This window comes from Ostrinia nubilalis, chromosome 18, assembly GCF_963855985.1.
Source record: "Ostrinia nubilalis chromosome 18, ilOstNubi1.1, whole genome shotgun sequence".
NCBI lineage: Eukaryota > Metazoa > Arthropoda > Insecta > Lepidoptera > Crambidae > Ostrinia > Ostrinia nubilalis.
In genome coordinates this window covers 7,122,563-7,137,597 of record NC_087105.1, presented here as the reverse complement: position 1 = coordinate 7,137,597, position 15,035 = coordinate 7,122,563, and the positions used below count along the sequence as shown (strand labels likewise).

At 33.9% G+C, this 15,035-nt stretch overlaps 2 protein-coding genes and 1 long non-coding RNA gene across 4 annotated transcripts in view; all 3 read right to left on the bottom strand.

Moving 5' to 3' along the window:
- Positions 1–105: 105 nt before the first annotated feature.
- LOC135080636 (uncharacterized protein C14orf119) lies at positions 106–2,214 on the bottom strand. Of its 2 annotated transcripts, none has more exons than XM_063975330.1 (3): positions 2,104–2,214; positions 1,336–1,556; positions 106–946 (listed from the first exon to the last, which is right to left on the bottom strand). In XM_063975330.1, exons 2-3 carry the CDS (start codon positions 1,528–1,530, stop codon positions 650–652), a joined length of 492 nt encoding a protein of 163 aa, XP_063831400.1. In that variant the 5' UTR covers positions 1,531–1,556; positions 2,104–2,214; the 3' UTR covers positions 106–649. The 2 variants fall into 2 exon arrangements, with proteins under 2 accessions (XP_063831400.1, XP_063831399.1); XM_063975329.1 differs by lacking the exon at positions 2,104–2,214 and adding an exon at positions 1,643–2,070.
- Positions 2,215–3,306: 1,092 nt separating this feature from the next.
- Positions 3,307–15,035, bottom strand: part of LOC135080629 (zinc transporter ZIP1-like) — a 47,493-nt gene continuing 35,764 nt past the window's right edge. The window contains exons 2-5 of the mRNA XM_063975316.1: positions 7,077–7,330; positions 5,376–5,551; positions 4,873–5,207; positions 3,307–4,582 (exon numbers count right to left, since the gene is read on the bottom strand). Of these exons, the coding sequence (XP_063831386.1) occupies positions 4,530–4,582; positions 4,873–5,207; positions 5,376–5,551; positions 7,077–7,330 (818 nt within the window). The 3' untranslated portion in view covers positions 3,307–4,529. The remainder of the gene's footprint in view (positions 4,583–4,872; positions 5,208–5,375; positions 5,552–7,076; positions 7,331–15,035) is intronic.
- LOC135080643 (uncharacterized) lies at positions 10,742–11,637 on the bottom strand. Its single transcript, XR_010259046.1, has 2 exons — positions 11,578–11,637; positions 10,742–10,966 (listed from the first exon to the last, which is right to left on the bottom strand). It is a non-coding gene; the product is annotated as an uncharacterized LOC135080643 (long non-coding RNA).

Here is a 15,035-nt window from a genome sequence, read left to right as displayed (position 1 = left end):
AAATAAGTAGATATTACTGTAGTAAGTAGAAAAGGTAATAATGTAAACCAAAATAAGCATGATTATGCAATTTGGCACACACATACCTTTTTTGTATTGAATCATGTTGCCATGACTTTTTATTTATATCTAATAATAGTAATTCCATCTTAATACCTTGGCACGAATAGCTTTGTACTTGCAAAAAATATTGATAAACATCACTTTATGAAAAAGAAACTAAGGGCTAAAAATATATTTTTTTGTTTCAGATCTAAAAATCAGTATAATATTTTAGACGTTTTTTGAAATATGATCATTTCACAAATACTGTTGGTTCATATTTGGCATAATATTCATAAATGTGCTCACAAAGTATAGTATCCTTAAAAATACATTTAAATAGATTTAAGTCATTAATCTATTTTATAAATAAAGGCTCTCATAAAATTATTCTAACAATAAAATAGTAAACACGAGATTCTTATTAAAATAAAGTACGAAAAATGGAATGTATGTTAAGTAAGAATGGAATAGTTTCTATTTTGAAGTAATGGGAATGTATGAAAAAAGAAAAAAAATAGACAATAGGTTCAAAGAAATGAAATTGCTGCCTTATGAGATATATCTTAGATTAATGGCTCTTTTTAAAACGATGTGCATACCCATTTTAAGATGCGGCAGCAATTTCTACTGGAATGTTGTCTTGGGATATCCCCTGGCCTTCCTCCTCTGCAGGCGCTACCGAATCCTCATTATTCCATTGCTCATTTTCCTTTTTATTTTCCTCCTCGTGTGCCAAATTTTCTCCGATTAAAAAGTTAAATTCTCCGTTTACAGGTGGTCCATTAGTAAGATAGTCCTGCAGTTTCTCACCAAACTCAGGATCCACTTCCGATACACCTTTGATTAATCGGTCCTGTTCTTCTTCGGCCCAGGTGGGATACCACTCATTAAACAACTTAATCTGAAATTAATTAGTAAAAAATGATGTTGAATTTGTAGATTGACTAAAGTTTAAAAATAAGTGTTTTTAATATTGTGTAATTATTAGCACAATAATGGTCTAAATTGGCTAATAGTACATAATTGAAATGTTGCAATAATCAGGTAACAGTAAGAATTTACACAGGTATTTAATTATGTATGTATTAGTCATGATACCTTGCTCACTGTTGACATTGAACTATGTAATTTACTGCATAGTTGTTTGAACAAACATCTTTTGTAGATAATATTATGTTTTATCTACATTGTTCTATTAGTGTGGATTTAGGTTGATTTCTGCAGTTTTACAAATAGAAATAATTCAGTTTGAGCCATTTTCACATTGATATAGGAGGTTTAAAAACTTACACGGCATTGAAACAAGCTGACAGGCTTGTCCTGGCATGTCATAGCAGCCAACGTAGCAGCCAGCTGATCCGCCTGGTTTCCACGAGCAGCTGCGAGGACAGGCAAGAAGTCGTCACGCTGCAGCTCACTGAACTCTTCGAACCACTGCAGAATGTAACGCAACTGCGCTTCTGAAGTCAGACCTGAGGTTGACATTCTTAGGAGTGGTGGTCTTGATTCACCTGTAATGAAAGAAAAAAATAATAATTGGCAAACATTTTTATTGGGCTTGTAAGACTTTCTTCAATGACAAAGCATAAAAACTCACTTTCAACAGCAACAGAGAGACACACAGCAGATTCAACCAATCCAATCATTTTACACAAAATAGGTTGATAAATAACTAACACTACAAGCTATGCACCAACGCCAAAGTCTCTCGCGATACTAACTAACGACTGCTATAGATTGTACGCCAACAAATAACTTTCTATTAGCGCCTGTTCTAATGTAACGGCGCAAGGTTATCCACCTCGTAATTTCACCTTTCAACTGGATTATGTTTATTATGTCACAACATTTCACTTTCTAACCATTGATCACATGTAAAATTATGCGATGAGTTCTTAGAGAAAATCATATTACATCGCGATGTGAGTAAAAAATACCAACAACAAACAACTACTGAACAAAATTACATAAAACAAGGTTTTTGTTGAATACTTTTAGTTCATAGATCTAGTCGTTTGCACAATGGAAAGCAATGCTGAAATTGAACTGTATACTTACAGGAATATAGTGAAGCGTAAATAAATGCGTGAAATTGCAGTGAAATTAATTTTAAATCGACAGAAAGAAAGTGCAAGCAATTGAAAATGTCGATCTTTTCGTAACTGTCACTGTCTGTTTGACAAGTTTGACAAGACAACAATAAATTGCTTTACTATTTTACCGTCTCAAAAACACACGACATGTACTCGCACAGCTCACAGCACAGCCCCCTTAGACAAAACGCACTTTTTGATCGAATCGAAAATCGAATCCGTCAAAACTCCATACAAAAAAGGGGCTTTTCGACCACTTTTCGACTGGTTTGCGATTATAATTTGCACTTTGTCTAGACCCACAGGGTTTGGTATAAATGAAATCGATACGCATTTTGTTCAATGATTATTTCTTATTTCTTTTTAGTGTAAATATTTCCTACTAATAGAATCGAAGCCAAATGATTTTTAGAACGACTGCACACTGCTTAGAGAATTATGGCCACAGATATGGATTATGGTACACTGCAACCGATCTGTTATTCGAACTGAATATTGGATTTTGGCCTTGATAGGTACTTCGTTCCGTAAGTAATATTGATCGGAAACGCTGTATAATCGAGGCGGATCGCGGATACGGATTCTTTCATAATTTATTTGATAATGGTCTTTAAATAGGAGATTGGAGTTCCCTATCCCAACACAATAGTTATACCTACTTAGGTATTCTATGGGATGTAGGTAGGTAAGTACTTTTATTTTATGGGGCATGGGGTGACTGTTTGGATTTACGAAAAGTTATGTTGCACCCTTAGATTAATAAAGCGTTGCACCTGTGGTTGCACCTACACTCCTACTTAATCGACTCATACAAACTGCAATGACTCGCGACATCGTTAATTCGAATCCAAAATAATTCCTTCCTATTCTGGGAACGGAATATAGGAAATGGGACGCACGGGTAGATAAGTAAAAGCATGTATGGTTTTATTAATCTAAGCATGTATGTCAAAAGATGTCGTGTCGATGAGCCACATGGATTACAGACTATTGCCTGTGCTATTGCGACATGCTATTGTAGTACAATCACTCTCCAAAAAAGTCACTGCAGGGAGTTTGTAATAATTTGAAGTCTGGCGAGGAGGTGGTGACAATGATGCGCAACATTAAGTTAGCAAAACTTAGTTTAATCTGGTTGGTCGTAGTAAAATCTTATTAAAAGTCTGTGTTATAATCAATGGTTTATTATTTACAAACAACGTATAAAATAATATAAGTAATTTACACTTCTGCTTTGTTAAACACACGCCAAGATTTATTTCGTTACCTAATTTAATAACTTAATCTTACATAACTTTTAATTGTGTCAAAATCTTGGCAGAATATGAGTAACACTGTACTTCAAAATTATCCGTTTTACTTCCGAGTAAGTAACTATTTATTTACATTACATCTGCAACTCTTTGTACTTATCTATTAGTATTTATAATAATGGCCTAAGTATGTTAACCACATCATCTTCTGTATCACAGACAGTAACAGTCCAAAAGTTTATGAAAGTTGAAACTATGTTCTATGTTATCGTAAGAAACAAAGTTTTTTGTTACAAGAAAGAAGAATAAAGTGTTACTAATTTATATGAAATTGTTTAAATTTTGATTAGGTTCTGCTACTCATACGGCGTTGACTAGATTGAACATACTTTTGAATATCAATAATAAACTAATTATTATGTTCACCTTGTTTATAAATTAACTTATTAAAACTTATTGGATGTGATGTTTCTAGTTTTTGCTAAACAAGCTTTTTATAACTGTTAGACGTTTATACATTTACATTAGGCATAATTATTTACTATACCTGCATATTTTTAGTTTTACATAAAAGGTAAGTTTCGAAGTCCTTCAATTTTAATAAATAACTAATCCTACTTACATTTAATTATGTGCGTCAAGTGTAGAGTTCTTATATTCTATTTCAAATTCAAATTAATAAAGTAAGATAAATTGACCGATTGACCGTAAGTAGTACACTAATCAGCACACCAAACTACATTTTATTGAAAATCGTATCTATTACAACGACTTAAAATACAGTGTTAAGCTTGATGTGCTTTCGTCTGTGCTTATCTGGCTATTAACGAGCTGACAAATCAATCGTAATATACCTATGGTTACATTGATTTATTTGATGGAAAGACTTCAAAGTTGAGTTTAGTCAATTTAAACTCATTAATTTTTGAACCCTCATCTTAAATAGGTACTCAATATCATTATTACACTATCTTCTGATAAATCCATCTGCCTCTTCCGAAATTAATTGAAGGACTTCAACATTGGAGAACAAGAAAGAAACTTAGCCTTAAATTATATCACATTGTTAAACGTTAAGTAAGACAAGTACCTACTTAGTAAGTATTGTTCTAGTAACTTTCATGATGGCGAAAACTTCTTATCTTCGGTTGTGGGAGTGATCGTGTCCGCCATGGCTGTGCGAGTGTCCAGCTGAAATCAAAAGAAAATTGTGTTGTAGTTTGACATTGTAATTTTCCAGCTAAAACGCAGCTAAAAGAACTAGCAAAAATCAATCGTCTGAAAATTATTGTCCCATATCCTTTGGGACTTTATCGAATATTAGGTAACGAGTTTCAATAAATTGTTGGTAGGTATGAAGAGTTTCAATAATGTATAAATAACGAGTTTTAACATAATTTGATAAGGAGAGGAGTTGGATAAGTAGAGTTTTAAGTTGCATTATTAATTAGTAAATTAAAGATAATGAACGATATACTTACTTAGAAGCTGCAATCCGAACATGATGAAGAATCCGACGACCGATGCGATGTATTGGAAAATGCCAGTTCTGTCGCCCTTCCAGATTTCAAAGAAGATGACGTAGAGCAGTGTTCCCGATGCCAGACCTTGCAGAACCACGGAGTACACGCCCGCAGCAGTGGCGCCCTCACCTCCCACCAAGAGCAAACCAATGCCGATACCCAAAGGAGAGACAATGGCAAAAGTTGTGATGTACACAATCGCCAACACAGTCTTGGTTCGGGTGGCGATAAGTTCTACTCCAATGCAAAATGCTATGACAAGTTTGTGTGCTGAAACAGCGCCCAACATGTACCTGGAAAAATAAAATAAAAAAATTAATAAAACCTCTTGTAAAATACTAGTACACTGCCATCTAGCGTCGAGTAGAATAGTTATTAAGTGACATGCTTTGCAGTGCTTTTTTTAGTTAAGCCGCTCGACACTAGATGGCGTTGTTAGTATTTTCACGATTTTCACGTACCAAACGTGGGAAGTGCTCGATTCAAGACCAACTGCGAGACCTTCGAATAACTCGTGGATAGAAAGAGCCAGGACGATAAGCAGTCCGCGCAGGGCAGAAGTTACGTCATCACCCACCGGGGGAGGCATGTGGCTGTGGTTGTGGGAGTGGCCATGATGATGAGTTGTTTCAGGGTCCTGAAATTAAAGAAAATTGCATAATGAGACTGTATATTTGCATGGTAATGTTGTGAAAATAATGTTTTCTTTAAGCAGCTTGATATTATTTGATAATCGAAAATATTTTATGAGGTGGGTCTATGGACTCTATGGGGTGTAAGTAGTGATTAAGCTAAAAGGCGCGCGCCACGTCTAATAAGGTAACTAAGTAATAATTTAGGCAATTAATTCTTTATTACATCTTAAATAAGATACATGCCTACTTTTACGAGTATTTATAGTAGCTCTACATTATTATATATATGTAGTTTATAAATGAATTATTTGATTCATAGCAAAGGTAGAGCGGGAAAATAAAATTTTCCACGTAACAAAATGACTGGAGTTAAGTAGTACCTAAAATTCATAGTATGACAATGCCTACATTTATCTGATTTTGTATCAAGATTCTTAAATCCAAATTGGTTTATCACATGGTAATATCGATTAACGATTGTTTTTATTACGACTATAGGTATATCTCGTTAGATAATACCTGTGACTACGTTGAAAATATGTTATAGGTAATTTAAAAATCATCACCAAGAAAGATTATTAGAATAAGTTTCACCTATTTGCAAAACGAATAAATTTTGCGTTTCAATTCAATTTCAGTTTACGTATTTACTTATTCTCACGCAAAACAATATTTTATGAAGTAGGTAGGTATCTACACAATGTCACACAATGTCTTTGTAAATAAAGATACTAATTGATTTTATTGTTACAATAATAAAACTCGTGCTTAATACCTCGATAAAATGTGAATAATACTATCGAAGATATGGATTAACACTCTTTATGTACTACCTACCTATTAATCAAACTATCTCTTATGTATCTGTTACGGTTAAAGTGATAAATTAAAAATTATGAATAGTCGCCGGTTATTATGAATAATTACCGACAGGCGAGGTAAAAGTGATAAATTAATCACATTTACCAGTGATTATTTCATAATGTAACCTTAATACTAACAAATATCATAAAAGAGAACACCAGCTCGTGTATAGCGCTCATGTACAGCCTCACATTTTGAACGTTTTGATATCATATATTAATATAATTTGGCAAAATGAGTTTGGACTGTTTCTTGCGTAACATTACTTTGTCATAATGCCTATAACACATTGTTTTGATTTAAAGTGAAAAATAGGTTAAGGTGCGGCGGGGGTGGCCCTTGGGCCACACCTAAGCCGCCTATTTAGTTTTATACACACATAAATGATCGCATATTAATCACATTTACCAAATCATGAGGTAATTATTCATAATAACCGGCAATTATTCATAATTTTCACATTTATCACATTAACCGTAACATATCTATGCTGTAGCATACATTACATTGTATCCTTTGTTAATAAAAATGTTTTGTTACAGATAATTTTTAGTTTTTATGAAAAATAAGGGGGATTACCCATAGTGGTTCATTACTTGAGTCAGTGTAACAAGGTTTGTACAAGGGCTTACAATAGAAGAACTAAGGAATTAGTATCCAAACCTTTTTTTTAAGTGAGTCTGAATCCACGAGGTCAGCTGTTGAGTTGGTGATACTTTGGTCGCCATTGCTGTCGGTGCCCGCGCGACTGCGCCGCACGCTCAAATTGCGCACCAGTGGCGCCACTTGACCGTTTTTCCTTTCCCGATGGTGGATGTACATGTGAACTAATTCCTCCACCAAGTACATGATGAAGAAACCGCAGCATGTCAGCAAGGGCGTGAGTGAGAAGTCAAACTCTTGCATGCGGCCGAGACCTGGAAAGAAAAATGGTTTTGAAGATCTCTCACGATAAAAATTAGACAACTCAATGAGAACTCTAATTGATAAATATTTAAAAATCAAAATAAGTAGGACTATAATAAGCACACTAGATTGACTCATACTTTAGCTGAGGATTTGTTAAATGTAGAGTCAAACAGATACGCATAACTTATATAACGGTAATGGAAGGAAGATTAAAGATGTGGTAGAATAAAGATTATTAAATTGTTCTTCTGACTGAGTTCTCAGCTTCAAAGCCTTATGAAATGAACTGTTATTGTACGACGTACGTTGAATTTGCCAGTATTTTTTTCAGAATTCTAAAATAAGCTGTAGGGTAATTCAAGTGCAATCTGTCATTTCAATCTATTCTATTTGTCATTTAGCTTGTTTAATCTGTGCTCAATAAAGTGCACAATATTTAAGCAGGATATGGTTGCACGCGGATTTTTAGAGAGTTAAATCTTTTGGCCAATAGAAAACGTCATAATAGTTATTATATGAACTGGGATTGGTCAATGACTTTTGAAATTAAAATCCGATGGCCTGAAAAAATCGGTTTTCCAACAAACGTCAGTTACGCGCAAGGAGGTTTAGCTATTTATCCATCGAAGTTAATAAGGGAGAAGACATAAGACTAATTTTATTATTTGCCTGCCGCGACCCGGTTTTTACGAACAATGACGATGACGAACGATGAACCAGTAACGAGGAGCACACTTAGCAATGCTTCCAGGTTGCGCCTCGGTATCAATTAAGTAACATTTTTCGTTAAGTTTACTTTATGGCCAACTAAAGGACTTTTGCCGTCTCCATGGACAAACTCGAAGTATGATAACTACAGTCATTGTCAAAATTTTGCACTGCCATTGCCGCTGGATACCATATATCGCTACTATATTCATAGATAATAGACTTTCAGTTAATCGTCAAAATTGACATTGTTTTTTAAATAACAACAAATGGTATGAATTAAATGAAAATATAATTTAAATGTGATATTTTTATAAAGGTAAGTCCCCAAAACAACATTTGATAGCCTATTTTCTTTCGTTGGCATCTAAGTTCCTGTTTTCTACATATATGTTACTACTACCTATTTGATAAGTAACTAAAAACTTTGTCATTTTTTCCGTGTGAACAAAAGCCCTACAATAAATCACCTATTTTTACCTAGTAGGTATACCCTACATATTTATGCTAGACGTGTTGCAAAGACAATAATAATTATTATTAGCATAGCATGCCATAGGTAGGGGAGAGGGGGGCAGCTTTGAACAATTTTCATACTTTATTAAATATCTTCCAAATTTGAACGATTTCATTAATTTTTTCTTCCTAGATAGAGGTCATGGTTATCACACAACAAAATAATGATGTTCTTCTTAATTATTCATGAACGCTTATTAAGATATTTAGATTTTTGCACAGACCTGTAAACGTTCAAAACTGCCCCGTAGTCGGGGCAGCCTTGAACACGCCTGGGGCAGTTTTGAATTAGTATTTTTTTCAATGAAATAAAACTGAATATTTATGAATGTGTATTTTTAAAATAATTAATAAACAAAATTTTAAATGATCAGTGTCATTTGGGATCAATTTAACATGTTTATTTTATTTTACATCACTCTGTACAAAGTAACACAAAACTTAGGGATATTATTAAAAAAAAGTAAATGTAAGACATATCAATTAACTAAATACTAATAAACTTTCTGTTTAATGACACATCAAAGACAAAACTGCATAATTCAAATAATATCAATCAACTACTAAAACTAGCTTTTGCCCGGACTTCACCCAGCTTGAAATTTTATCTGTCACAGTAAAGCAATCTGCTTATTTTTTATGTAAAAACCTTCTACGAAGTATTAGAAAACTTAAGGTTTCATAATACCACTTAAAAAAGAAAATTTATAAAGTTCAAAGGTGCCCCAACCATTTCGTTCAAAGCTGCCCCATGGGTATATTTCCAGAAAAAAACATAAATTTTAAAACGGAACATACTTTTATATCGCAATTTCTTATCAAATCTTCATTGAAACTATTTAAACTTCCATATAGTAAACAAACCACTCACTATTTTATAAAACTACGTCCACAAAATCCTTAGAACCAAAATAAAAAAGTGCGAAATTGGCAGTCAAAAACAAAAAACCGCTTTTGCCGGTTAACCTACAGTTAGATATTAAAAATGAGATGTGACAGCTATGCGCATCAGTGCTGGCAATATAAATCATGATTTATACCATTGTAGCCTAAACCAGTGATTTTTAAATTCATTTGTTCTAAGCTGCCCCTGTCCAAAGCTGCCCCCCTCTCCCCTACTACTCGTACCTATGTACACGTGTGGAATGGCTCACATACTACCCGTTCGCGCTAAGTTTGCCGCCCTTCTGACCGACCGCACCAACAAACCACACTACCAGTAGTGTCGTGGGGAATATTTTTTCCCTTCTACACTACCAAGCCAGTAGTGTCCTGGGTAATGGGTTATTTATAAGGACCATACATCTTCATTCCCATCGACACTACTCCATAACTAAACGCGCGTCCCCTCCCCCAACCGCGATTCAAGGCAATCGGTTAGTGATTAAACGCAATTAATGTGTCTTATTTTATGCAAATACACAATTCTTATCAATATTAATAAATAAAAAACATTCTAAATATAGTTTGTTATAGTTATAGACGTTTCCCTTCGAGTGACGTCATATCGCCAGCGGCAAACTTAAAGCGAATGGATAGTAATTAAGCTGTAAATACCTATACCCTTGAGCCATGTGCGTGTGGACTGAGTTACTTAGGGCTGTTATGGATATTATGTAGTTTCGGTTATGGATACGGTTACGGATATAGGAATAATATTATACCGGTTTCGGTTACGGATATTTTTTTCGGTTCATTCATGGCCGCACACTTTACATCGAATAAATAATATAAATTTATACTAGATGGCATTATAAAGGTAAATCAGACTGTTTTGCCTTTACATATAATGCTATACAAAAACAATTAAAACTGCCTACATCCGAAACTTTTAAATCGGTTACGGTTTCGGATAACCGAAAGTTTCGGTTACGGATATCCCTGGACAGAGTGATCTTTTCAAAAAACTCATCCAACACAACCAAATTTTGAGAGGATTTAGGATATAACTGTGAAAACTTCATAGTAAGGTATTCAATTTGTGAAACCTAAACATCGAAAGCTATAACTAATTTAATAAATCTACTGTCTGGGCAGCGCAGTTCTTTCACAATTATTCAAGTTTTATTTATTCATTCATTCATTTAATTTAAAGCAAGAAGTTATGAAGAAACAAATTTTATGGCTTAACTGCTCTAACTTGCTCAAAACTAAACAAATGTACATTATAGAGCTGCTTCAATAAAACAAGGAGGTATGAATTTTTTAATATTTTTATTTTTTTTTGGCAGCCTTTACTAGGCAGATTCAGTGGAGAACCTTCTGTTCTCTATTAAACAAAATCTTTTAATTAATATTATACACACTGATTGCTTCCCTTCTTGCCAGTCTGGTGAATGCATGCGCATTAAGTAAATCAAATAAATTGTTAAAATGCTCCAGAAAAGTGGCTGTTGCAACAGATCCTGCAGGCAGCTCATCTTAAACAATATTACAAGTTTTAGTTAAGTAATCAGATATTTTGACAGCATTTCTTAAAATAAAGAAAAGGGAGAAGAAACTAAGAAGATAATAATTTGATAGATAATTTATCCAAACAATATATTGGGCACTAGCGGCCGCCCGCGACTTTGTATGCGTGGATCCTGTTTTACCCCTATAGCCTATAATGTTATTCTGTGTTATAAAAAATAATACTGTATGGTTTCATTAAAATCCGTTCAGTAGTTTTTGCGTGAAAGAGTAACAAACTCAAACATCCATACGGACATCCAGACATCCAAAATTTCGCATTTATAATATTAGTAGGATGTTATTATGACGTTTATACAATAATACTATAAAGTTTCAACAAAATCCCTTCAGTAGTTTTTGCGTGAAAGAGTAACATTCATAATACTCTTTTAATTTAATTTTAATTTGTACACCGCAAAGGTAAGACATGTTGATACCATTTTAAATGCTGACTTAACACCTTATGTAGGTACCTACACATGTTTGAACAAATAAATGTATCTTTATCTTTATACTCGCATAAACATACATTCACACACACTTTCGCATTTAAATAATATTATGTAAGATATTAAACCTTGGATTCCAGAGAAATTATTGTATTTCCCCGCAAAGAGGTTTCCTGTTTCAATGTTTCAATATATATGATAAAGCTCCTGAAATTGGCCTTTGTTAAGCCTGTAACGTTGCCTGAACAGAAGCTCTGGCATGTCTTCAAAATTTTCTTCATATATTCTGGCTAATTCTCGCATTTTCCGCCTTCTCCGCAATTCTTCCCTGTGGGCAGCCCACAAGAAATGTAAAGTATTCATTTCGTTAGATTTTGTATCAAATAGTAGGATAGGGCTATTTGAAAAATAGCATCTGACAGTTTTGGTGGTAAAAAAAATATGATAGAAATAAAACCTTGACATTGGCAGCGGGGCGCCACCGTCAATACCGGATCGCTGGTTCCGATTTTTTGCCATGTTGGAAACTATATAGTTGAACGACGGTAGCGCCCCCTTATCAATGAGTTTGGTGGGACAGTTCAGTTTAGGCATAGAGTTTAGGTCATCTTTAAGATGTTTTTATATGTCATTGGATTGGAGGGAGGAATGATTGATGAAAGTTTACATTAGAGCTATACAATAATAATTTAGTTATGTAAAGACAGCCTAATATAAGTCCCTCTGTTAAAATTACATAATATATTTACTTTAATGAAGACATTTATAATATACTAATATTATAAAGCTGAAGAGTTTGTTTGTTTGTTTGGTTGAACGCGCTAATCTCAGGAACTACTGGACCGATTTGAAAAATTATTTTTGTGTTGGATAGCCCGTTAGTTCCTGAAGGCTTTAGGCTATTTATCATCACGCTAAGACCAATAGGAGCGGAGCACCAATCAAGAATATTTAAAATCAATGAATTTTTACCTTTTGAGAGCTGATGCTGCGTAAACGGTTAAAGTTTCGCAAAAATCATGTATGACAGGATTGTTCCCCTTTAAAAGCTCTTTAAAAAAGTCCGCGGTAGCATTAGTCTATCTTTTAAGGTTGGCTCATAGTAACCATTTTTATGCAAAAAAAATCTGTTTTAAAATAATGCATTATTTGCGAAGGTGTTTTTATAAACATGATATTAATCCAAATAAATAAATTATTCACCACAAGTATTTAATTTTAAACATTCTTGCCCTTTACACCATTCGATTTCAATAAATATCTTAGGAGATATCCCAGTTTTAAAATCACATCGCAGCAAAATAATGATCAAGTAGGTACTACGCGCGCTACTGATGGATCAATGCACAGCCTAAACCGCTGATCGTAAATACCTGAAACTTGGACGGTGTGTTCTTTGTATGACGTAAGCATCTGATAAGAAAGGATTTTCCAAAATTCTACCCCTAAGGAGGTAAAAAGGAGGGGCAAAGTTTGTATGAAATAACGAGATTCCTTCGTCCAATCTACTTAAAATTTTGCATAAGCATTCTATAACAGAATTAATGGAAGACGTGTTTCGTATTTTAGTGAAATGCACCCCCTAACTATGTTAAAAAGGGGTAGAAAGTTATTTTAGTGGTGATTTGCTTCAAAGTTGATATTAATTACTCATTAGTGCATTTTTTTACAATCATGACGTCATGTTAACGACTACCATACTCTAGGGGCCTCCACTTAACCTCGGAGTGGGTGCCCGCTGCGTGCGCTCGCCCAACAATGCATAGTAATGCATGAAAGTCATGCCGCGGGCACCTGCTTGCGCTGTATACATAAACTCATTTTCGCGCGAGAGTTTTGGCGGAGGCCCTTGAGGTAGTGGGAGTAGTCTTGAGGAAAAGCTCCTTCTCCCACGGCCAGTGGCATGCTGGAAGCTTGGTGATTCTAGCACCCGTAGGAAAATATAAAAAAAAAGTTTACCAATAATACTGCGGTAGGTGTAGTTTTCGATTTCGTTGTAAAAAAATAATACCACCGAGTAACTTTCACCGGATCAAAGGCCGAGCTGCATATTCATAAAATATAAGAAAAAAATATTTTCATGTTTATTTAACCTGATTTTTATATTTTAAAAGTATTTAAACATTTAGATAATAACGTTAAAACATTTAAAAATAATCGTATGAGAACGTTTTCGACTTCTCCACGGACGAAGTCGCGGGCAAAAGCTATTTGTAAAATAATTAGACTAAATTATTAAAAGTGCCTACCCAAAGTCATTATTCCACGCGGACGAAGTCGCGGGCACAGCTAGTTTAATAAATAACACTGTGATTAAATCTGGATTTATCTGTAATTTACTATAAAGTGAATTTTAAAAACAAACTAATACAAAAACCATAAAGAAAATCGTATCATTTTCGGTCTTATTTAAAACATTACACTAATTGTCAAAAATGACAAATAAAAAAAACTATACGAATTCGAGCTAATTATTTTCATTGTAAATGGTTAAATCATGGACCTATAAAAAAAGTCGGACGGATTCTCATCAACAAAATACTGTGACATTAGGATACACCAGCTTGCCTGTACGTACAGGCCGGCACGCACACATTCACACCCTGATACACCACTTCGAGTGCAAACTTCACACAGTTGACACATTTAAGCAGCGAAAAAACAACATGAATACGACATGTCTTGTGTGATGAAATTGTGTAAAAACCGTTCTGTTCGAACAAACAAAAATTAAGGAATCACATTTCACAGGCAAAATAATAATCCAATCACTTATTTCCCGACATTAAAATATTGAAATTAATTGAAATCAAACGTCATTCACTCGAAAAAATAATACGTCAAAGACCAGTGTTCTCAGTTATTTACGTGGGAAAGTTACCCGAAATATGGGAAATTAATAATAATTTTAGGACTTTTTAGTTATTTATTACGCATACTATGGAAATAAAATAATTTATCATAATAATTGTGTTTTAATGGGATATATTTTCATAGGCAAATTTGATCCTTCCCAAAAATGTGGAACTGCGAAATTCAAATTTTCTTACATTGATTGCAAGTCAGTGTCAGGTTGTATGTAAAAAAAAATCTATCAGAGATAATAATTATACAGGGTGTTTGGCGGAAGGTTAGACAAACTTCGTGGGTGTATAGGTAAGGTCATTTTAAGAATACAAGTTCGCCCATTTGACCCTAAGTGGGCTACTTTTTTTTTAATTGATATTATTGTCTTCATTTAATTTTTTCCGAAATTTGACCTAAAAACTGCTTAATTGTTTTTTTCTCGCGTGTTTCAAACCGCTTTTATTATTTAATATTAATATCGAATATGTCTTTAGTCAAATAAAATAAATTTCAGATCCAGATAATGATTGAATAGATAGTTACGAGCCGCCAAAGTTTAACTAAAGTAGAAACTACGAAAAAAAATTTAACTTAGGATTAGATTTAAAAAAAAATTAATGGTGATAGTGGATTGCCAATGATCTCAAAAACATCTCTAGCTTCTCTTCTTTCCAATGATATGTCACATGTAGTAATTAGATATTGAAATTCGTCAAAAATTCGAAGTTTATGGAAGAAA

Coding starts and splice junctions, on each gene's coding strand:
- LOC135080636 (XM_063975329.1), bottom strand. CDS start 1,691: ATGATTGGATTGGTTGAATCTGCTGTGTGTCTCTCTGTTGCTGTTGAA. Junction 1,557..1,642: donor TCTCTCTGTTGCTGTTGAAA/GTGAGTTTTTAT, acceptor CTTTCATTACAG/GTGAATCAAGACCACCACTC. Junction 947..1,335: donor TCAGCTTGTTTCAATGCCGT/GTAAGTTTTTAA, acceptor AATTAATTTCAG/ATTAAGTTGTTTAATGAGTG.